Below are 24,889 nucleotides of genomic sequence, written 5' to 3' on the forward strand. Positions count from 1 at the left end.
AGGGGTTTGTATACATATATCTACTATTTGCTGGATAACATTCCAAGCTGTTACTGTGAAACTGATATGATTGGAAAATTTCTTTTTTTTATTTCTATACATTATTTTGCATAATGTATTTGCTGACATTGCGAATGTCTTGAACGGAATTACTGATCTATGCCACATGTTTTGAGCTTAATTGCTCAAAATTTACTCGCGAAATGGATTTGTGCAGCTTTGAATAAGGAACTGCAAGGCCGTTGCTAAGTAAAGGTACTAGAAGCATTTGTTAAAATGCGAATGTCTTGAACGAATAACAATTTGTTAACTCTATAATTTTACAAGGGTATTTTATGATACATATACCACTTGTATTGAGCTAAATTGTTAGCTTGCTCAAGAGTAACTCGCGGAAGGAAATTGTGCAGCTTGGAGAAGCATGAGGACGCTTATAAAGCCCGAGCCCGCAGGACAAGGGGTTTAATAAGTTCGAGGGCTTCCACAGAATGATGTCAATACACGACATGAAAGAAAAGATTATTAATTAGCGCTATTCGTGCATACGAGTAAACGTATACGACTTATTCATACTTTTTTATCCAATTTTCAAATGAGTTTTCATAATCTTTTTGAGGTATACTGTTCAGACACTGGAAAAAAGCCGAACCGAGATTTTTTCGCGTTTGATATTTTTTTTCCAGAAATGTGTTCTTTTAACCTTGGAAATAGGAGAAAGTCACGAGGGGCAAGATCTGGCGAAAAAGGAGGATGAGTAAGTTGCGCAACCTTTACCTGTCTCAGATATTCTCGTACAATGACCGATTTGTGTGACGAAGCATTGTCATCACCGTGAGAGAGTTCATTGTTCCCATAAACACGACATATTTCATTATATATGTCTTTCGTCTGTATACCAAGTATATACAGTTCTTGATATAGGACCTATTTGGTCAGTGAAAGGAGACCTTTCCCCAACCATTTTAGCTTTAGAATACACGAGTAGAGCGTTAATCGAGCTATTGTCAAAGCTAGACTGAACTGATTTACGCATGTATCAATTGAGAGCTTACTTCTATGCGATACATGTACATAGTTCGTGCAAAACGTCGTTAAACGCGAGATATTGGCCTAATTCCATTCATATTTGAACACCCCTCGAACAACTACCATCACCACTACCGATACCACTACCAACGACATCACCACGACTACAAAAACAACCACAACTATCAGTTACTGCCTCTGTTGCTGCTTCTACCACTGCCACTATCACCACTGCCGATACCACCATACCATCACTACAACTGCCACTACCACTACTACTACTACAACTACTACCACCACCACCGCTACCACTGCCACTTCCGACACACCCGCTATTACTTTCACCACTACTACTGCTACCACCATCACCACCACCTCTACTTCTGTCACTACCACCGTTACAACCACCACTTCTACTGTTACTACCACAGTTGGTACTGCCACTACCACCACTCCTACTGCCACTACCATCATACCATCATTACAGCTGCCACTGCAACCGCTACCACTACCACTGCTACTACCACCTCTACCACCACCACCACCCCCACTACTACTACTACAACTACTACTTCTACTACTTCTACCACTTTTAGTATCGCTACTAGACAAACAACTGAAGCAACTGCATGCATAAATAAAAAGTCTACATAAATCGGAAAACTGTGTTTATGACAATGATGATGCCGATAATGATCACAACATCCACTACTTCCAAAATCCCCACTATTTATACTACAATGTACCATCAAAACGAGCTCTACCTATCAATATGCAGTTTTTTCACGTATATGCATCCAATCTATATAAAGTTATTAAGATCTTCATTGCTGATTTTAATCAGATTATGTAGAGCTATATGTCGGGGCAAGCGTTTAACCGGTATGATAGTCCCGGGCAAGTTGCATGCGTTATAACAAAGCTGTTAAATACGATCATTATGATATCTTAGATAAGAGAATTAATTAAGACAAACACCAGTGGCAAGAACAAGTTACATGTATTTTAATGTAAAATACACGTAAAGATGGTATCTGAATGACTTTTGATGTTTGCATATATTTTACTCTTAGTTTTTAACCAAGGCAAAAATCTGAATACTTATTTATATTTGTAATAAAAGCCATTCGAACTGCCGAACTTATGTCCTTTGTACCCATACAATTAGATTTTCAATTCCTATTTTACGTCAAATCCTTTATACCTACTGTCAATATTTTTGTATACCTTTAATGAGAAACGCTAAGTTTACCAAAAAGTGTTTTGTGTCACTATTCACAAAAATAGAGGACAATGCAAACATTTCGTGGGTGTTGGTATCTCGCCAAATTTTGTGACGTTAATGTACCCTGGATAGAAAAAAGATATCATTTAAAAATAAATATCCGCCCGGGTTTTTGATTACATTCATTTCAATGCAATAATCATATAATGACGTGATATAGAAATAGAATATGAATACATTTCGAATGTGGATAGACATAATAAGCTGACGAATGATCTAGTTTCCACCCTGCATAATGTAAAAATACAAAGACAAACTATTTAGCAATTCAGCCCTCAGAAAATATGACAATTTATTTGTAAATGACACAAATGGATTCGAGATTAGATGGAGACTCTTAGATTGGTACCTAAAATGAAAACAAGACAACTTCAAATTAATCGGGCGTTAAATAAAACAACAACACCAGCAAGGTCCGAAATAATGAAAAACAAAACGGTTAATACATGTACTACATATTTGCCTGATGCATTAAACGAACAGACCAGCAGGTAAAGACCGTAGTTTCTGTTATAATGAAACACTACTGTGAGCTGGTAGGGTACTTCCAGGACAAACAAAACAAAACCGAGCTTGTGAGACTTTTTTAATGGCCAGTAGTTAACCTGCATACATATACAATTATTAGCATTTTTAAAAATTCTCGGAATTTCTGTTAGCCGGATTTTTAAAAAAATCGTGGAAAAGACTCTTTCCTGAACAATGGAATTAATGTTTCTTCTTTTACAATGTTGTTCACCCCGCAGGAGCCTGTAAACTGGTTTCGAGCTTCGCACATGAAGATAGTATTTAAATTCTATATATCGGTAACCCGTCAAAAGCATGGCGACTGACACACCCGTATGCGCCACTCTTTTTCAAGTCTTTTAATCGTTATAATATCATGTGGTATAAAATTATATAGTCTGATTGGTTTAAAGCAGGCTGTGTACCAATAGAAATGGTCAAATCTTGTTGCCATCCAGTCACGCGAAAAATTTCTGGTAGCAATACATATAATCTCTTAGATCAGAAAAGTTTTCCTTTAATTATTTAAAAATTTCTTTTATTCGACTGCATTCCAGTTATTAAATTTGCGGCGCTGTAACTTGGTAGATCGTTTATTAAATAGTGAAATAAATGTGATTGTTTGCAATACATTTCAAGCTTTTTACTGAGATAAATTAACGGCATGATTACAGGGTTTTTCCAACGCTTTAATATCGACGGCAACATGTTTTACAATTTGCACGAAAAATCGGACAGATTGAACGATATACCATTTTTGCAGCAATACACATAGATTTATTTATGATTAAAGTTCATTTAAGACTCCATCACATACATTACATACATTACATACATTCCACATATAACATACATGTAAGATACTAGATAAAAACATGTATACAGCCATTCAATGACTAAATAAAAACTTTTGTCTTTATTATAAAACAATCACAACCATCGCCAATCCGTCTTTCGAACACTATTCATAAAACATCCAAGCAACAGATGTTTCATATACAATTCTATTTTTTTTACTTAAGTAAGGTAATGAAGAAGACTTTACTTTTAATAAATTAGAGAAGTGGGATCTTTTTATTTAACATACATTTCTTGACATATATTTTTATTAGTCTTAAGCACATTAACAGCTCATCGACATTTGCATATAATATGAAACGTACTTGTAGCATGTAACATTATTCACCTACTTACGTAAAAACTGTTTGAATAAATTTGTTCCTTGGCAGCAGGGATAATAAGTAACCAACCATCCAAAACACTAATACATCTTATACACTTTTCAACATTAAAATAATGTAGGTGAGGTTAAGATAATCACACGGCAACAAACATTCATATGTTAAAAACATACATACCATATAAAGAGGGTACCTGGGAAAATGAAAATGTAATTTCATACCCATGGTAGTGAACAATATTCTAAAATGTTCACTTAGATAAAGAAAAGTTCACTTTAAATTATTTTTATATGTTTTAGAACAAGAAAAATGTCTTATACATTTGTTTTCAAATAAATGACAAATGTTACATAATTATTTACTACAAGAGATAACTTGGAGAACATTCTTATATCTCAATGGCATAATTCAGTTGATACGCCTTATCTATATTGATCATAGACTTGTTTAGACCTTTTAACATTACAATATTTCCTTAGCAACGGAAGTATCATTTCGCGCATGCGCACTCTACTTAAGCGTAAAGGGAGTACAGAAAGCTAGAATTTATTTTGATAAACAAAAACCGATGCAAAGGTGAGTATAAGAAATAAATTTGAACTTGTCTGTATTAATGCATTGAGGGTCTGTGAAATTTGAAGTTAATCAGTTATTGTATTTATTCTATATGACATACCATTTTGAAGTCGTAAAATACCTTAATATACCATTAAAATACCATTTCATGATACCAAAAATACCATTTCATGATTAGCATCATAATGTTTGCCAGAGGAAAAACACAAACAATTGTATGACGAAGCTAAAACATATTTATATATATATATCATATCCCTAATTTATCTTTATCTGTTCAAAATACAGTCACCTCATTTATCACATTTATTACACATTTAATTACTTTGTTTTTGTCCTAGAATTTTAATTTAGTGTGTTTATGATTCCTACTCTGGGTTCATTTGCCCCGGTATCATATCATATCATATCATACCGTATCATATCACATCTTTTGTATCGTATCTTTCCATATTGTATCATATCGTATAGTATCATATGCATCATATCATATCAGTCCATATCTTATTGTACTGTATTGTACCGCATGATAAAATACACATCATACCATTGAAAATAGATCATATATATGTAATGAATGTCACATCAATACCATTTAAAGATGATCTCAAATATAATATCATATCATGTTCCTGTAAGTAATAATCACTCTTTCTATAATAAAGTCATAGTATGATCTACTTTACTGTTTTTTTTCCCTGTTGATACGAGTACTAATTTATCTGTCTTTTCAGAAGAAAAAACGTATGCTAATTTTAATAGATATTTTATCAAAATCTTAGCTAGACATCATATGTCAAATTTAGAAAATTGCTCTTTTTAGAAAGTGACATTCACAAAATGTGTTACCAGCGCAAAAATGTGGATTGTACAATGTGCGATTACGTTGTCAATAATTATTTGACGATATTATCTGTACTTATTTAAAGTCCAAAAGAAATGAATATTTTCTGTGTTTCTATAACTTATTATCGCTGATTGTTATACGTAAATGCAAATGAAAATAATAAACAAGTAGTTTGAAATAAGTAGTCCGTTGTCATTCATCGTGCGAATGCGTCCTTTCACTGTTTGACCTTACTTTCGATTAAAATTTAAATAAATATTACAAAGTTCAATGACTTTTTACATTAACTTTAACGAAGTGTTTTGTAATTTGAATGTGTAACACAATTTCAATCTTTGACAGGTCGTAATTACATTTGATTATAATGAAATTTATGCCCACAGGGTGACCTCGATTGTAATGATTGTCTACTTATGCTGACTTCATTTCACAAAATAATACTTTTTTAACCTTTGTTTAAATCTGTTACAGTGCTGGTATATTCTAAAAGTAATGTAAATAAATAAGACTTACTCATATCATACTGAAATCTTATAAAACAATAATTTGCTATATCTTATAAATAAATGAAATAAAAAGATACAAAAAAAAGAAAGATAAAAAATAATTAAAAAAATGCTAAGAATAAAATACGTATTCTTGTTGGGCTTTTATGTTACTTATACTCGTACATGTTCATATGAAAAGTATGGCGGTGATCTTTGTTTTTTGGCCATATTCGAATGTGTTTCTTTTGTGCTAAATCTGCCGTTTGCTGCTAATTTAAAATGTATTCCTCCCGTTTTTTCAAGTAATAATTGCAGAAAATATAAAGATATGAATTGTTTGGAATAAGTTAACAAACAACTCTCTTTGAAACACAGATATGAAAATTGAATGTAAGGAAGATGTCTTATTGTTTTTTTTTAATTCACAGTAATTTTCTTTAGATAACAAATTCAAATTCATCATCATCATCATCATCATCTTCATCATCATCAACAGCAGTAACAGCAGCAGCAGAAGCAGCAGCAGCAGCAGCAGCAGCAACAACAACAACAACAATAACAATAACAACATTGTTTGTTTGTTTGTTTCATTTTACGCCTTTTCCAAACATTATTTCAGTCATATAGGCGGATAATTTCCTAACCATCGTTCCTGGAGAGTTAAACCAGTACTAGACTCCCTTCCCGCGTAAACTCCCAAAAGCTTTCCCGGGGATCAAAACCCCGCCGAGGGGTAACTGGATTGAATCATCAAATCAAACCCCCTCGCCCAGTGGCGGAAAACAACAACAAAAACAAAAACATAAACAAAAGAACAAAACAATTTTTTTCATAAAATTTGTAAAATGTTTGCTATTCAAAAGATGTCAAGATTTGTCACATCAATCAATCTGATTAAAATCAGCTCGTAAATAATGATAGGATAAAGGTGTAAATATAAGATCTGAACTTTAGTCTGGTTGCATATATTATATTGGTTATATACGAGTAATAACAGAGAATCTTGGGTGACAAACTTCGTATGTGTATTGCAAAGAAATAATTATATCATTGTTGGATTTCTTTCCGTTTATTTTCTGGTGTTTTGAAGTATGTTTGACGTCATCATCAACGTTCATGTCATTTCAAAACAACAAATATAATGATATATTAACTTCTCATCAGAGACCATTAATATAAACTCTATTCATCGGTATGTTTGTATGTTGTCATACTTGAGGATATGTTTCATCATTAACCTTTCAACAGATACTGTTATTTATCATATAATAATTTAGTTATATGAGCGGAAGGCCATCTTTTTCAGACAATTCAAATTGGTATGAATAATGAAGTTCAAGGTCACTGAACATCGCATTTAATATGAATTAAAGAGCACCAAAGTCATAAGAACGCATCACATAATCAAATATGTCACATTGCTCTTAAGATGTTAATATGATATTAAGTATCGTTTGAACTTAAATAATTTAACCGGCGAAATGAACGCCCATTTCAAAATAAACAAAACTTAGAAAAAAGACAAGAATAAAAAAGACCACGATAGTCAATACAACTATAACATAAGTCGTTCTTCCATGTGTAAATAAAACATACATTCGTTAGAATTTAATCTCCATTCATTTCGACTTTTCATGTTCATCACCCTATTGTGTATTCTTTTAATCAATTCAAATACTTTTATTTAATACTTACTTGTTTTGTTGTAAACTAAAGGTAATAAAAGACATAAAAAAGACATAATTTACGAATGGACAAAAGGAAGGAGATATTTTAAAAAGAATGGTATGTTTCAAGGCAAGTCTTTTTGACTTTTTGATAAGACAACCTTATTTTATTTCCTTCCTTGACATTCTAATGCAGTCTTGTTGTGGTAGATATTTATATATTTTATAACAATATAGAAAATTTTAGTTATATACAATGGTCACAAAATGCAAACAAAATCCTAAAAAGCATTTAATAAAGGTTTTTTTTTATACCAAGAAAACTTTTATTCATTCTTGCTGATGAGTGGATGTCGATGTTCATTTGAAGGTATGGTTTGGAATATGTAATGACAAAATGTTGACGTTTACGAATCGTATCTTAAAATGAATAATTATCATGAGAACAGTTTTTGTGATTTATTTAATTGCCGCATCTCATCGGAAAGTGTGGTTATTTTCAATCAAAATTCACGTAAAACTAAGCTTGTACAGGGCCAGAAATTTTTTAGCAGGCTCCTTCAGATGTTGACGACTATGAATCCATAACATTTATTAATTCGAGCACAGTTGTCTTCGAATTTGATTGTTCGGTGTGCTGTTGCTATGTCTTTTATATGTTGTGTTCTATACTCTCCACTGGTTATTGTATGTTTTTGACACTAGCCATACAATAAGAAGTATGTCCAGTTCACTGCAACTTGTCTCAGTTGTACAGGCTGGTCTTGCTTCGATACTGAACAATACAGTTTCGATATAATGATTTGTGTTTTATTTAGACATGTGCCAAATATGACATTTTGCATGTGTTTGGTACTTGAATATATGCGACAAAAGCACTGTCTTAGCAAGAATAGAAAAACTCTGGTACTTGTTATTACATGGGAAACATTATTAAAATCAGCAGCGATCTTAAACTTGCTTTTTTTTGATAAATATACTGTAAGTATTACATGAAATAAATAAAAGGAGGAAACACGCCCAACACTGCAAAATTGTAACCACCGGATATTTAAACATTTCATATAAATTGATAGCTGTTGCAAAATTTGTCAAATGAAATACCACAAAGTTGATGGAAAAGTAAGATGCATTAATTTATGACTTATAACAGCTTGTCAACAAAACTGTCGTGTCATTGTATTTTACCAGTATTGTTATACTTCTTTTATAAATAACTTATCGTGTAAAGTCTTCACCTTCATGAAATTACTCATTATTGTATTCAATTATTTAAAGCTGATTGAGCTAAACAATATCATTAAAGTGGTAGATAATAAAGCAGGTTTGAAACATGAAAGACAGTTTGTTGTATTCTCGTTTATCTATCACTGAGATACAATGGAATTTAAAAACAAGAGTGTGCTCCTGTTGCGATAAAACCATTGCAGATCAAAGGTGAAGGAAGCCTCGCCAATTTGTTGCGTTGGTACAACCGAAAAAATCGCCGGATAGGTACATTGTTCATTTAAAATCTAAGCTCTCTTACCTGAACTTTATCAGATTCTCTCCTAAACTTACTAATGATATTGAAAATCAAAACTTGAGTGATATGTATATTAATTTATATCATGTATCTAGAGGTCTATTACCTTTTTATTATAAACTATTTGTGCGTTATGAATATTTTATGTCTTCTTTTTTGGAAGTACAAACACTTTTTTGCATCTTTGTGCGTTCATTTTGCAGTTGCACTCTTTTACTGATAATAAACTATACAACAAACTAATTGTATTTCTCTTCAATTAAAATTTCCTTTTGATCATCAACATTAAATGTAGGTTTTCATAAACTTTGGGCAAAATCCCGCAAAAAAGTACCTAATATGGTGCAATGAATGTTGAGTGCATGCAGCAGTGTTCATGCATATCATTGAATGTAGGTAGCTATTTGCAATAAGATTTACATTCTTTATATACTAGAGATCGTTTGTCATTTGGTGATGTTTTATTTTTCATTTTTTATCTTTGTGTCAACCATAACTTCAAAGATCGATGTTTGAATAACAGATTTACAGTTGTATTATATTTAGTATCTGAAAAACATTTCTTCTCAGTGTAAATATAATTTATTTCTTAGAATAAATATACATGTTTCAATTTACAATAGTGTTTCAAATATTATAAAAAAACAGAACTTGAATCAAAGACAAAGTTTCTTACGAAATTTTTCTCCTTAGTGAGTAATTGACATATAATAGGCGCTTAAATCATTACATATTAAAAAATCTGAGACGAATATAAAACAAAACAAAAATCATTGGGTTTATATTAAAAAAAGAAGAAAACACAAATATGTGTTTAAATGCTTCAAGAAACATAGTACACGTTCCATCTAATACATGTAGAATGAATATATTATTGGTTCGAATAAATATTTATATTTATATAAACATGCAAAATAGAATAGTATTTGAAAAAACAACACAGAAAGATTAAATGGTAGTGAAGAAGGGGAAAGATTTATAATGAGGTGTCTCAAATAAAGAAGTATGATGGTTATGCGTTTTGAGTGTTTAATGAATATTTTTGTCTCTTGGATGTTAGTGTGTACTTGTGAATTTTTTTTTAATTATTTTGGTCAGAAAGGTCTGGGTTGCCTCAAAGAAGAACATAAAAATCAATGTCAATGGCATAGCAACAAGCAACTTTCGTGGAGCTGTGTCAAATTGTGTACGCTCTATTAGGAAATGAAAGTTATTTTCTATTTGGCTTCAAAGACATAGATGCGATGCTGATATGTTTTTCGAAAACAAATGGTAGTTTAAAGAAGTACACCTTGTTCGAAGACTTGTATAAAGAACTTGAAGTTATCTTTCACAAAAAAAATAGTTAGGCGTGTGTCGTTTGTTTTTTCTTAAAATTGTGTTTAAATGATGTTAGAGGTGGAATGGTTGCACAATTTATAAGTTTGTGCTTCTCACATGTCAATGTTAGCCGGGTTTTAATGAGAAACCGAAAGTTACAAATAGATTTTATACGCGTATACTGCGGTATAAAAAAAAAGCTTGTATAGTCGGCATCGTGTATGTCTTAACATCAAATCAAATACAACTTCGTTTAAATGCTGAATGTTATAATGCAAGATATATTGATATTTAAAAGAAAAATACGATTTGATATATTCTTACGCAGCAAACACCGTGATTCAAGGCAAGTATACAATACAATGAAGCGCAAAACAACTGCATAATAAAAAAAAATGAAATAGAATAATGAAGAAAAACAGAGACTGACGCAGTTAAGTAAAATTAATCGGAGAGAAAAATCGTTAAACAAAATAGTAAATCTGCCAAAAACCTTAATATTTAGGACATACAATAAAAACAATAAAATCATCATTTTGAATTATTGTACGGCATTCAGAATAAAGTTGAAGATGAAAGTTTAAATGAAACTATTAATGACGGATATATAGATCAATTTATTTCTCATACTGAACTAAAAAATGCTGGGTTTTTTGGATTTTTTTTCTTTCTTCAAAAAACAATAGTGGTGGTTATTATGATTTACCATCGAAGATTTTTCAACATATATTTACTAAAATTGCATATTTTATGCCTAAATTATTTAACCACATGTTCACCAAAGGGCAGTCCCCGGAATCGTTTGGAATCGAAGGACTATTTGTAACTATACATAAAGGAGGGGATATAGAAAATCCACACAAATATAGGGGAGCTACTCGTATCAATATAATATTAAACATTTACTCACAAATGCTTTTAAACCGTTTAACAAAATGAACTCAAACGAATGAGACAATCATAGAAAACCAATTTGGTTTTCAGGCAGGTCAATTAACAATAAAAAAATACATTGTTGTTTCATAGATTTCGACAAACGTTTCGATAAAATTACAAATTCTCATCTGTTTCATAAGTTAATTTCAGAGCGTGTTAGTTCACAGTTCTAAATTCTATAAGGGCTGTGTATAATACAGTGAAAGCTTGCATTAGATAATAAATTTAGAACACTTCCCTTTCTTCTCGTCAAATATTGGAGTAAAACAGAGAGATCTAAGTTCCAGCTTGATGTTTTTAGTTTTTGTAAATGATATCCTTTTAGATAAATAGTAACATAGATAACATCTGAATTCTATAAACATCAAATCAAATTTTTTGCTTTTTTTGACACTGCTGAAACACCACATGCATTACAGTTGATACTTAATGATATTCAAATATAGTGTGGCTTGTGGGATTTATCTGAAAAACAAAAATAATGATATTTGAAAAAGGACGGAAAAAACAACCCATTCTTTCGTGTTTAATGATATTCAGTTACAAATTGTGGACTTTTTTTAGGTATAAAACTTTTTAAAAACGGAAACTGGAACAGGACGCAAATACACATTACAAAACACTCTTTATATGCACTTCATAACTTATATATTTTTTTAGGTGTTTAAATCTCAACACTAGTGAAAATTGTAGCTCATTTGATATGATCATTTCCCTTATAGACAAAACTCTTTTCATAGTTAAACAAAGTTCATTGTATTCTTAGTTTTTGAATGAATTATGACTTGTATGTTGTTTTTTTTCTAAGTTACGGATATGTGTAATAATAAATATTTCTTTCCTTTAAATATGTGTTAAATATACAGTTAAATGTATCATCAACCAACCCAACTTAAATATTTTATCATGTGAATAATATTATAACCATTTTGCAATGATTAATGTAAACCAACATAAAAATGACTTAAAGACCCAGTTGGTCGGGTGTTTATAGTATGTTATATGTATGATAGTGTTATTACATAAACACATGTTTCTATAATAGAATACTTGCTTACTTACTTATTCTTATACTATTATTTAGCCTCCTATTAACATAAGGTAATAAGCAACGCTCTGTACTATATATAAATGTGTTTGTTTGATCTCATAGCCGACAAGACCTTACATGGCCGTCTCGACATAATAATGTATATTTAATGGCTGTAGCATTTATTCAGGTGTTTTATTTACCATTACAGGAAAACAGCTGGCCATTAGACACGAAATGAATGCGTTATTTGGGATGTTTAAATAAAAACAATATTATTTACTTTCTTTTACATATTAATACACATGTGGCAAATAATATGAACTGTTTGCAACTGAAATAAACGATCGCTAGTCAATAAAGACAAACAGAAATGGTTAAAATTAAAAAAAAAAAAAAAAAAAAGAACCGGAAAAATGAAAGATTTCTCATGGGCAAATGTTTGAGTCTTATTTCATTACTGCATTTATATGTGTTGTACTGTCTTAAAATGGTAGTTTGCTGAAATAAAAAATAAATAAAAAACCCCGAATTTTACATGGCGTTATTTCCTTTACGCTGCGGGTTTGGTTGATCATTTTATTCATTATCAACTTACGTGGACCTCGGAAGAAACATCTATAAAGTTGTACAATATTCATGTTGAAAGTTTTCATCATAAAGCAATTATTTGAAAGGTCATCAACGATCTTTTTATTTCTACTTCCTAGTAAGCACGTTCTTACAAAAATGTATGTATTTATGCGCATGCGTATTATATGATTTATGCCAATCCTATAAATGCTGCATTAGCATAAACGGTAATTAGCGGTTTAAGCATACACAGAAATACATGTTGTGTTAATTAATCTAAGTAATTGTACAACATGTACCGGTTGACCCTGCATGAAGGCAGACGAATTTCAGCCGACAATCAATCATATATAACCGGTGTTTACGGCCATACTAACACTGACTGGGTTAAAAAAAATTGCCAAGAGCGAAAAAAGTCAGTCTGACCTGTCATTAATTATGCATTATATACATGTATGTCAAAACATTACATGATAATTAAAAGGAAGGAAAAATCTGTTCGTTTTGCGGTTAATTATTAGTAAAATGGGAAAATTCAAAGAAATACCAAAACAACCATTTTCATGTATTATAACACAATACATGCTTGGCTAAAGTATTATGTTTAATTAACAATAAAATGAGTGTGAATGATACGAAAGTTTTTCTACGTATAAAACGTCTCTCTCATACTTTATATTAGTATCACAAAATGTGTGATATATTTTGATAATATTTTATTGTATATTTGTACATGATATATTAACATAATTTAAAATCATCTTCATCTCTAGCATACATATAATGTACATAAAATTGAGCTGCCTCAAAACTTATACCAACATTATCTAGGGTCTTTTCCAAAGATTTATCTTATTGCCCCAATAACTAATTAATTGATGAATCAATATTATTCTAAATTGTTACGTAAATAGCCGTATATAAGTATATTACTTCCTGTAGAATATAAGAAAGCATTTATATATTTCTTTTTACTTTTTTCTGTTAAAAGGTTACTCCTTAAAATTCGGAAATACTTTATATGCGTAGATAATAAATAGAAAAATATCATATAAGATTGTTTACAAAACTTTGTCTTTGTCAAGATTTGTAAGATATAAGTTTAAAGAGTGTGTGTATTGCTGAATTATTATATACATGACCATGTATTACATGTATACAGTTGTTACTTTGTAATAATATGCCTTTTCTCATTTGTATATTATATCCGCCATTGATTGTGTATTGGCAATGCACATTGTGTATGTTTATGTTAGATGGATATTGAATTGTTGGAACATTAATGTCAGGTGTTTAATCATAATGTGTTTTATTAAGTTTTACCTGCCTACAACGTTTATGGCTCATTTGAATAAAAAATCATCATCATCAACATCATCATCATCAACAACAACAACAACAACAACAACAATCAACAATAAAATTTAGATACACAGCTTGTCTATTGTTAACGATATTTATAAAGATAAACATATGTGTAAATGTATTGTCCAAGGTTTAGCTAGAATATTTATCCGTGGGCTGTTTTTAATCTATTCACAAAACAAAACTGTTTTCTATACAAGAATATAAACGGTATATGTTTGTTTTCTGTATATAGAACCATTGTAACAGACAGAACTTAGTCTTATTATGGAAGTTAAGTAACTAAGGAGTATACCTTATTTATCTAGGCCTACCTATTGGAAAAGATAATAAATATGTAAAGAAACAACATACTTTATGTAGTTTTATTTTATTTTTCAGTTTTGGTGTCTTTTTGAAAAGAAGATAAGTGAATAAATCCCACTTTACAAATTATGAACTATTTTGTCTCATCATATTGTTGATTTCTCAAAAGTCTTAAACGATTAAATAAACCGGTGTAAAACAATTACGCTCCTAGAACTTGTACAATACATGACATCAATAGTAGTAGTTCTAATTCGTGCTCATGGAAAAAGAAATAAACAGTATTTAAATGCATCTTGTGGTATGAAAATATTTCACTCGTGGCTGCCACAACTCATGAAATATTTATTTTCATACCACTCAATGAAAATAAATCCTGTATTTAGAGAAAAATCTCGAATATCCTCTATTTATTCCCTTGTTAGTAAAACATGAATGAAAGTCACTATATAGTATATAGAGAACATTTAATTCATGCGGACATTTATAGCAAATAACTGACATTATTACTTTATTTTAAGGTATAAATTTTAATATTTAGCTATACTGGTTTGTTTTTAGAATTGATTATGAAATACCAACTTAATGACATTATTTAGAAGACAATAGCTCTTTCTTATTATGGACAAAATAAAATATCAACGACATTGAAATGCGTATAAAATTGTTTTTAACTAACGCGTAAACATCTAAAACTCTTTGACTGTCTTATGTTTTAAATTTACTTATTGTTCAATATTAAAATGTCATTTAAATTGTTTTCTTACGTTTTGATTTTAATGGTGTTGTTGAGGATATGACAGTAGTATACCTGCCACAATACTGTCATACAAATCAGTAATTTATTGTTACTTGTTTGCGCCATTTTGCCAAGCCGAAAACATAATATATACATAAATATTTATAAATAAGCATAAACATATACATGCTTTCTTCGAAAAGACATGTTAATATCAAATTGAAAAGTGATTTCTAATGTGAAAATAAAGCGCCCGTCCACGCCCCCTGGCACCGGCTTAAGCAGAATTTAACATTTAACATGAACTGGTAAAATTGTGAATTTAGAAACATCCGCAGATGTCTTCATAAGAAAGTTATCATGGAACCTTTAATGTGACACGTAAGTGCCATTCCATAAAAAACGGAATATGATCCCCAAGTAAAGAAAATGCATGTGTCATAAACAAGAAAACAATGGGCGTAACATCTACCAATTTTGTTTTTTGTTTTTTATAGCAATATAAAAAAAATTGCTTTGCAAGGTAGACAACAAGAGATGTTTGTATATAGACATAGCCAGATCTAATATTAATATATTTGACCAGGTATAAAATGCTTAAATTCAATTTTCTTCATATGGAGCATACTATCAAAATATGTTCCAACTTTAGTCATAAGTATCACATTTGTTACTTTATCTTAATTTTAACTATATTTCTTGCGAAATTTTGCGATGAAAACATTTTGTTTCTTGTCGGCTTTAATATTAACCGTTTTAAAATAACTATTAAGGAGGAAAATTTGTTTTAAAAATGAAAAATCTAATTTAGACGATTAGCGTATTAATTTAGAGCCATTTTGCAATCACTGATACTGGATACTCTGTAAAATTGAATTAAAATTTATTTCAGATTTTGTATTAGAATTCCATTAAAAAACCCATTAAAATTCATTTGACAAGTTTCTTACATATATAGTAATCATCAATCTGTACATATTTGAATCAGGCATAATTTAATGCTTTATAATACCAAACCATAATCTGAATTTATTTATTGATTGAATTAACTATATATATATATATCTAACATAAGAAACACACCAAACTCGATAAACTGCCATACTGCATACTTTTGTTTAACCTCCAAATGTTTGCGTACAAAACTTAAAATATTCGTTCAATGTCAGGATATTAAAGAAAACCCCAAATCTCGGACCCGTAACATGAAGTATGTTACAGCTGAACCACATAATTTAAATATTTCATCCTATCATTGATATCTAAACTTGCATTTACAAGAATTGGATTCATATTATCTTAAAACATATTGCACATAATGCATGAACTTCCCTTCGATGTGATAACATAATGGTCTAATAAATAATATGAAACATTGTATATTATTCCACAGGCGTTCGGCACATTTGCCATGCCAACAATGGTCAAATTGTCATAAAATAATCACCCCTTGATCAACAAAAAACAAATTACAATTTGACCATTTAAGGCACATGGCAAATGTGCCGAACGCCTGTGTATTATTCTAGGCGCAAAACGGATAATAACGCCTTTTGTTTTATCGCAAACCTCTAGTTTTATTCCGGTTGTTTTGTACTCTTATTTGTATACAGGTCATTACCGAATAACGCATATTACTGTAAAATAATAGACATACAATCATGAATGTATAATTTTTAAGTTTCTCTTAAATACCATGTTTGTTTTGTTCTTTTCTATGTTTCTTAATAATCTTTCATTGATAAAACTTAAATAAATTAAATGTAGTCATTTTAATTAAACGGACAAAGGCTTAAAATGATGTTTTCTCATTCCCATGAATAGAAAATGATAACAAATAACTTATTATGCTGCGATTCAGTAAATTCCAAATGAATATTTAGTAAGATATTCATGACCTTAAAGCGTAAGAGCAGTTAAATGTTATGTTAATTTTCTTGTCTGGCAGTATAATAGTGAACAAATGTTATTATACTGAGAAATTTTTTGCTTCATTTAGAAATTGCAGACATATAAATAAAAATTCACATAATCTGTGAAACCTTGATAAATAAAACAACAAACTGCCAGCACTCGTTATCGCAAGAATGACTGGTGTCGATTTTCTTTGAAATTTTAGCGTAGAAACGTTTTTAATTATCTAACAAGACATGTGGTTATATTTTTAGAGATTATCTTAACAGCTCAAACCAGCTGTGGGCTAAAAAGATTAGCGAATAAGATAAACTCTTTGTTTTGAATTTTTTGAGGCCCAGTCAGTGGGAAAGATATAGGTAGATATGTTACAAAGGCCACAATGAGGTTATAACTATCAATAAAGTGATAAAAGCGCCTTTGAACGTGTTACATAAAACATAATCAAAAGTGCAACAGTTTTACACGAGCAGGGCAAATGTCACATATTAGAACTGGAGTTTTGCCGCAGCAAACATTCTACTTGTGGAATAATCTATGCATTTAAGAAGTTTAAAAAAAAAGTCTGAGAAATATTATAAAACATTGACACTCAGTTTAATGCCTTTTGTGTAACAAAATAATGATGACTTTTCTCAAGGTTGAATATGAGATATTTTTATGATATTTATAGAAGATATCTAAAAGTAGAAACTCCTTATATAATGAAACTCATGGATAAATTCCTAGGTTAATGTTCACTTAAACGTTGCTACTACTTGTTAGACATATTTAATAAAGTTTCAAGAAGTGCATATAGAATCTTCTTTGTAATTATAACAGGTATCATATTTAACAGAGAAATATTACACTATTACAATTATTACAAACTGACATGTTATGTTAAATATTTGTTTGTATTGCATGTAAATGAATACTAAACTTTCTTCGAATAAAAAAATAACGTTAACCTTTTTCTTTATTTCTTCCTGTGAATTGGATATAATAGGTAATAAGAATTGTGAATAATAGCATGCATACAGGTGCTACCTTTCACGACCCGGTTCAAGCAAACCAACACTACCGTTTATAACCCGGTTCAACTAAACACAAGAGCGATCAGTGATCACATGTGTCGCCTCTTGATGGCCAATTTCATGTTGGGACAAGTTTTGTGACAGACGGACAGACAGATGGACAGTGCACAACTAGACTTGGTACTGATCAATCCTGTACAGTTTAGATAAAATTGCACCAGTAGTTTATGAGGAGTAGTCCGGACAAGCTTTTGTATATCTGGCAACACACAGAAAAAACACCTTTTTATCAAAGGGCTATAACTCGGCCAAAAATCATTCAACCGGAAAACCCGTGCAATATGCGCAAGGACTTGAGCTACAGATCAATCCTGTAAAGTTTCATTGAAATTGCACTAGTGGTATAAGAGAAGTAGTCCGGACAAACTTTAAAAATAAAAATTATTAAAGAGCCATAACTCTGACAAAAATCATTGAACCGGAAAATGCTGACAATATGCACAGCTAGACTTAGTACTGATCATTCCTGTAAAGTTTGGATGAAATTGCACCAGTAGTTTATGAGGAGTAGTCCGGACAAGTTTTGTGACGGACAGACAGACGGGCAGACAGACAGACGGACAGACAGACAGACGACGGAGAAGTGATCCCTATATGTCGCCATTACTCCGTAGAGGCGACACAAAAAACCATAGCATTTAATATTTGTCTTGCTGGGTGAAATTTGAGCTCCTCTTTATTCCACATTAGATAGTGTCCATTCCTTTTTGATATTCATAACAGATAGGCAGTGGTTATCTTAGTTTTACATGTCAGTCTGAAATATTGAAATAGTGTAATATTTCTCTGTTTAGTAGAACGTAATCTTTAAATTCTGAAGTAGAAAGGTATACATTTTTTATATGTTAAATGTTTGTATGTATGTAAATATATGTGTATAAATTAGCTTAAAATAAAGTATAAATCCAGTATAATTATTACTTTGTCAATTAGATTTTTGTTCTGAGGCACAAATAGTCACATGGTATTTGTTAAAATATCAGCTATCTATCGTCATTATATCACGGTTATAAAATCATATTATGCCATACAAATAAATGTTGTTGTATATCACAATGATTTTCGTCTTCATAACAATTTCACAGCCAATGAATAACTGACAGAGTACAGATAATAATTTAACTCAAGATTTCTTTTTGTCTTTTATCTACTATCTAATTTAGAAACAATTCGAATAAAATTTTTTTTTGCCACATTAAAAGATCCAGCTGTGAATAGAACCATTAATGCAAATTCTACTTACAATTTACCATTTCACCTACTTATAACTTGCACTGCAAGTTTGCTGTCTGAAAATCACGACATAATATCAGTCGAATTATGCTTTTTTTGTTTTTTGCTGAACTCAGCATTTTGTGAAATGCCAGCTGGTATCTGAGAAGAGAATATTTTATGAATATTACTTGCCACACCGTATAAATAGCTTAATTATGCATGTTTTAAAACATGATAATCATACGGTAATTTTAGCATACTTACATTTAATGCGTTACTGAATATTCCAGGTCGCAGAATTGAATGATAATTCGTGTTCATAAATTCCAAATCAAACAAAAGCCAGCAAGAAAAATGAATAAATCTAAACAGCTATAAACTAAATGGTTTCTTTTATAAATAATAGAATACATGGAAACATTGACTGTGAAAGCATATACCTTGGAACAAGCCTCAAAGCAATTTGTAGAACAGAAGTCACGTGTCTAAAGAATTTATTTATTAAATGCGTCTATGTACATTATTTTCATAGTTTATTTCCGAACATTATTTGTTTGATATGTAAATTGGAAAGTGTATATGATGATGATAAAGCTATGTGTCAAAATAAGTAATTCTACAATTCGTCTTTAATAACATTTTCAAATTATGATATTTGAGCCGCGTCACGACAAAACCAACATAGTACGTTTGTGACCAGCATGGATCCAGACCAGCCTGCGCATCCGCGCAGTCTGATCAGGATCCATGCTGTTCACTATCAGTTTCTCTACTCGTAATAGAGTTGGTAAGCGAACAGCATGGATCCGGATCAGACTGCGCGAATGCGCAGGCTGGTCTGGATCCATGCTGGTCGCAAACGCACTATGTTGCTTTTGTCGTGACACGGCTCATTTCAATGTTGAATAAAAATCAAATTCACCTGAAATAAAACACTGAAATATCGACACGAATGTCATTAAAGTTAAAAAAAATGTATACAGCATTGAATATTAAATTGTATATTATTATTTGATATGACTTGTATAAGTAAGCTTAAACTTGTACAGTCTGTAAATTGTATTTAATAAAATATCATGGAGACACAGACGGAGAAGCGAGAATTTGTGTTTTGCAACATATGATGGTTTAATATTTGACGGGAAATGAATTTCATCTGTTATTTATATTTCTACATAAAAGCTGATATTTTGAACATATAATATATAAAAAATATAATATTTACAGTATTTTTTCAAAAGCGAAGATACATTTGTATTTGCAAATCATCGCATTAAAAAAACTTTTAATCTGTTTTATTAAAACTATTCAAGATAAATAGCAAAACTATTTTTAAATAAACTTAATTCATTCTATTAACAAAAGAAAACACAACACCTGTGTCTATCAGGTATAAAAATGTCAGTGAATATGAACAGTTTTTCTTACAATATATTTACCCTCACCATGGAATTGTAAAAAGAAAGCAACAAATAATAAATACTTCAAATACAATATATCATATTTAATGGAACATGGAAATACTCGATGGATGCCAATTGAGTAGCAAAGAAAAACAAAACAACAACGTAGGTACAGTCCTGTATGTGCTGTGTCAATGTTGTCAACATTTAATATTGTTCAAAGAAATTCAATACACTATAGAATGAAAATACTAAAATGAGTTATACATTTGATTAACATATTAACTAATTTAATATTTCATTTAAATAGTGTACCTTATGTGTATTTTATGACAAAGTTCGTCGTTGTTTTTCATGCAATTAATAATCCAGTCTCATGTTCCATCATCTCACATATATACATGATTTTAAGAATCACCATAACATTAAAGTTACAAATGTATCTTTACAAAATTTTTACCAATACGAGTATGTTTATTTTATACAAACATTGTATACCAACACGTATTAACTTCTTGTTGTTATAAAAGTACAATATCGACTTAATAAAACATTTCTATAAAAATATGATATATTGAATGAAGTTGACAGCTACAATGAGGCATATTATGCAGAAATAAAGCTCATTGTTTGCTTTATAACAAATCTAGCTTACAAATATTGAATAAACAGCAAAACAAATCATCTTAATTTGAAACAGCTTTGTGGTTAATAAATTCATAATTCAATCTACATGTTTCTTTAAATGTGTTCTTTTGAAACAAAATTGATTTCTCTTTAAACGAGGACAAAACACGCATGCTATGTTTATTCAATGTGAAATAATACTACAACACAATATTTTGTTTTTCATTTGTGCATACATTTATACCTATGTTCTTTAGTAAGATAAAATGTCTTATACTGATTTGCTAAGTTAGTACATTTTGTAAAGAAATCCAGGCTGTCTTTTGTAAAAACCTCAACATAATTCAAAATAATTCCGTTATCAAAGTAAAGGACGCTTTATAACTATGAAAAAAATCTTTTGTCTCTCATATAATTTAAAAAGCCGTGTTATCGTGTATCTTTACTAGGACACATGCAAGGCCTCTCGTGCTTTATGCTTATTTAAAAACATTGTGCTACGGTTCATTTACTCCGACCTAATTTTTTTCTAAGAGTACAACTGGAGCAAATTCTTCCAGCATAATTTCTTCACGTAAAACTTTCTTCAGTCAAGTTTATAGAACCACCAACAAAGAAAAGATAAGTAAAGTTTAACCTCAATAGTATAATAAATTACCTTGAGAGATATCTTTGCACATATGTGCTTTTTTGCGTACATTTAAATTAGAAATAAATCTGATAAAATTAAGATAAAAATGTTAACCATTTGAAACATTAATAATGCCATTTGTTAATCTTTACAAACAAAAAGATTTTTTTTAAATTAAAGGGACTCCATTGAAGTTTTTGTATTTTCTGATCGCAAGAGCTTTTCACTCAAATCGGGTTTAAAAAAAAGCATAAAAATACGATTTTCAATTTATTTAAAAGTATATTTCTTAACTATCTTTGCATATATTTCTGTTTAAAGTGCCCCAGCTCATTTATTTAAGAAATTTAAATGTTATGTTTTTTTAGGATTTTAAACCTCAGTGGAGTCCCTTTAAATTGTCTACGAATTTGTATAGATATTATATAGATATCCCTCGTTTTAGTACATGTCGAATAGAGTGAATATTTTTCTTGCCGTTTATGGCCTTTATCAACATTCTTTTATGTTGTATCGCCTTATAGAACACTTACATCGTATTAATTCCCTTTTGGTCTTATTCGTGTCACATTAAAAACTGTCTTAACCATCTCCTGTACAGTTAATCCTATAGGGGATTACAGGATAACAGCACGGGTAATGACGTAAATCACTAACTAATCCTCGCACATTAAGTAACATATTGCCACTTTTCATTTATTTTGCTTACAAAACATGTATGATTGTACAATATACATGATAATTGTCAATGTAAAACAAATGTGAAACAGTTAAAGCCGGATGCATGAAAAAGATCGTTTACCTTCAATACCTGCTGAACGTTATTTACCAGCATCTTTTTTCTATTTGAATAAAGGATTTATGTGGGGTGAAAAACGTTTCATTACCTTGAACTTTGTTTTTCTAAACAAAAAAGGTTCAATGTTCTTTCATGTGCATATATATACAGCTACTCATATATGACCAGTGACAATAATTACTGGTTGTATATTATTATTTCATCTCTTTATTGTGATACTATTCCGGATCATTTATGGAAATTTTAATTAAAAGCCGGTGCTTGGGTCGGGGCGAGCGTGAGAGATGCTGCACCGTTTTTTATATCTCTCATTAAACTGCAATTGTCCTTTTTACTTTTTTCCATTATTTTTGGTTATATCACGGTTGCTGTAATTTTATAGGATATCTTTACTTTTCAGAAATTGTAGTTGCATTTAGGCAAATAACTGTACACATTTATCTCAAAGAAGCACAATAAATCTAATATAATCATTTTATCATGTGCACAGGAAGCTGTTTTACGGAAGAGTGAATACTTGTATGAGAAATGATGCAATCTTTACCAGATAACTTTGTCATCAGCAGCCATTTTGCACATTTACTTTTTAACATGTGTGAATTGTTCTATAACTTGAACGCAATTGGTTACTCGCATTAATACGGTGTTCCGTTAGGACCAGTGCCTTTTCTCTGAGAACGGAAAGCGCAAAACATGAAGTAAGATGATGACAATACGACAGTACGATGGTGACAATAAGACAATACGACGAACTGTGACCATCATGCTGTCGTGCTTAATGATGATGATCTATCATGATGTATATATTGCGACATGGGTCATCTGGACTAAACGTTTACGGGTAGCTGTGTTAGGTGCAAGCTGTATACTGTCCAACATAAGCACACGTAATAAAATACAGAAAATACAGACGTTATGAAGCATCCAAAAGCGAGAAACACAAGTCTTAAACAACATCTATAGATGGTTCGTGTAGGTCAACTGCATATTAATGTTGACAATGTCATTATGTACTGAAAATACCTGACAACATGAATATTGAGCAAAAATAAGGCATTATGAATTAAAACATTGCTTGAATCTTCTAGGGTTATCTTACTGAAAAAATATACATTCAAATAAAATTCTTACATGGAAAACGCCACATACTAGTATATCATTACGTAAATAGAGTCTCGATTCTTGCCGTTGGATTATGAAAGTAAAACATCTCTCATGCTTTCAAAGTTTTATTGAAATGTGTTGGTAAACTGTCACGTTTTCATTTCACCAGTTTGTCGTAGAATGACGTAATATATCGGATGTATATGAAAACGACAAAAACTAAAAAGGAAGATAAAAGCATAGTACACCTAACATCGCCTAACAATCTTGGACTTAATCATTCTGACTAAAACTCTTAAAACAATTAATAATTGAACACTATTGCTTTTTGGAACGCGTGTATCATATTTGTTTAAACGACGCCCTGACCTACTACAAGGGGTAATAGGCTAATCGATAAATTATATACTTTCGACCTATGCGCAAAACTCTTGTTTTAGACAGTCGTGTGACACTCTTAAAAGCGTCTCCGTTATTGCGGTACAAAGTTCCTTTCTCAATTCGAATTTCCAAAGCGGTGATATAACACACATTTGAAACCAGAAAGATCAGTGTTATTTGTGCCGTATTGCGGTCGTAAAATGTCGCCCTGTACATATAATCAAAGATGTTATATTTTCGATCCTTGAAATCGTTCAGCTTGCGTGTGAATGTTTGTGATACATGTACTTTAATTTCCTTTTATTTGATGTTTTTCTAGTTGGGTGTTTCAGGTACTCCATAATTACCCTAAGGGTATGTTGCCTGCT

The 24,889-nt window shown here is 30.8% G+C and overlaps 1 protein-coding gene across 1 annotated transcript; it reads right to left on the minus strand.

The window, feature by feature from the left end:
- Positions 1–1,149: 1,149 nt before the first annotated feature.
- LOC132728573 (loricrin-like) lies at positions 1,150–23,606 on the minus strand (the record flags this gene model as incomplete). The annotated part of the gene is made up of 2 exons (XM_060714233.1): positions 23,581–23,606; positions 1,150–1,490 (listed from the first exon to the last, which is right to left on the minus strand). Coding segments are annotated over exons 1-2 (367 nt in total), but the record flags the coding sequence as incomplete, so codon positions are not given.
- Between the last annotated feature and the right edge of the window lie 1,283 nt (positions 23,607–24,889).

The sequence above is a fragment of the Ruditapes philippinarum genome, unplaced genomic scaffold (assembly GCF_026571515.1).
Source record: "Ruditapes philippinarum isolate M1 unplaced genomic scaffold, ASM2657151v2 ctg755_1_1_1_1, whole genome shotgun sequence".
NCBI lineage: Eukaryota > Metazoa > Mollusca > Bivalvia > Venerida > Veneridae > Ruditapes > Ruditapes philippinarum.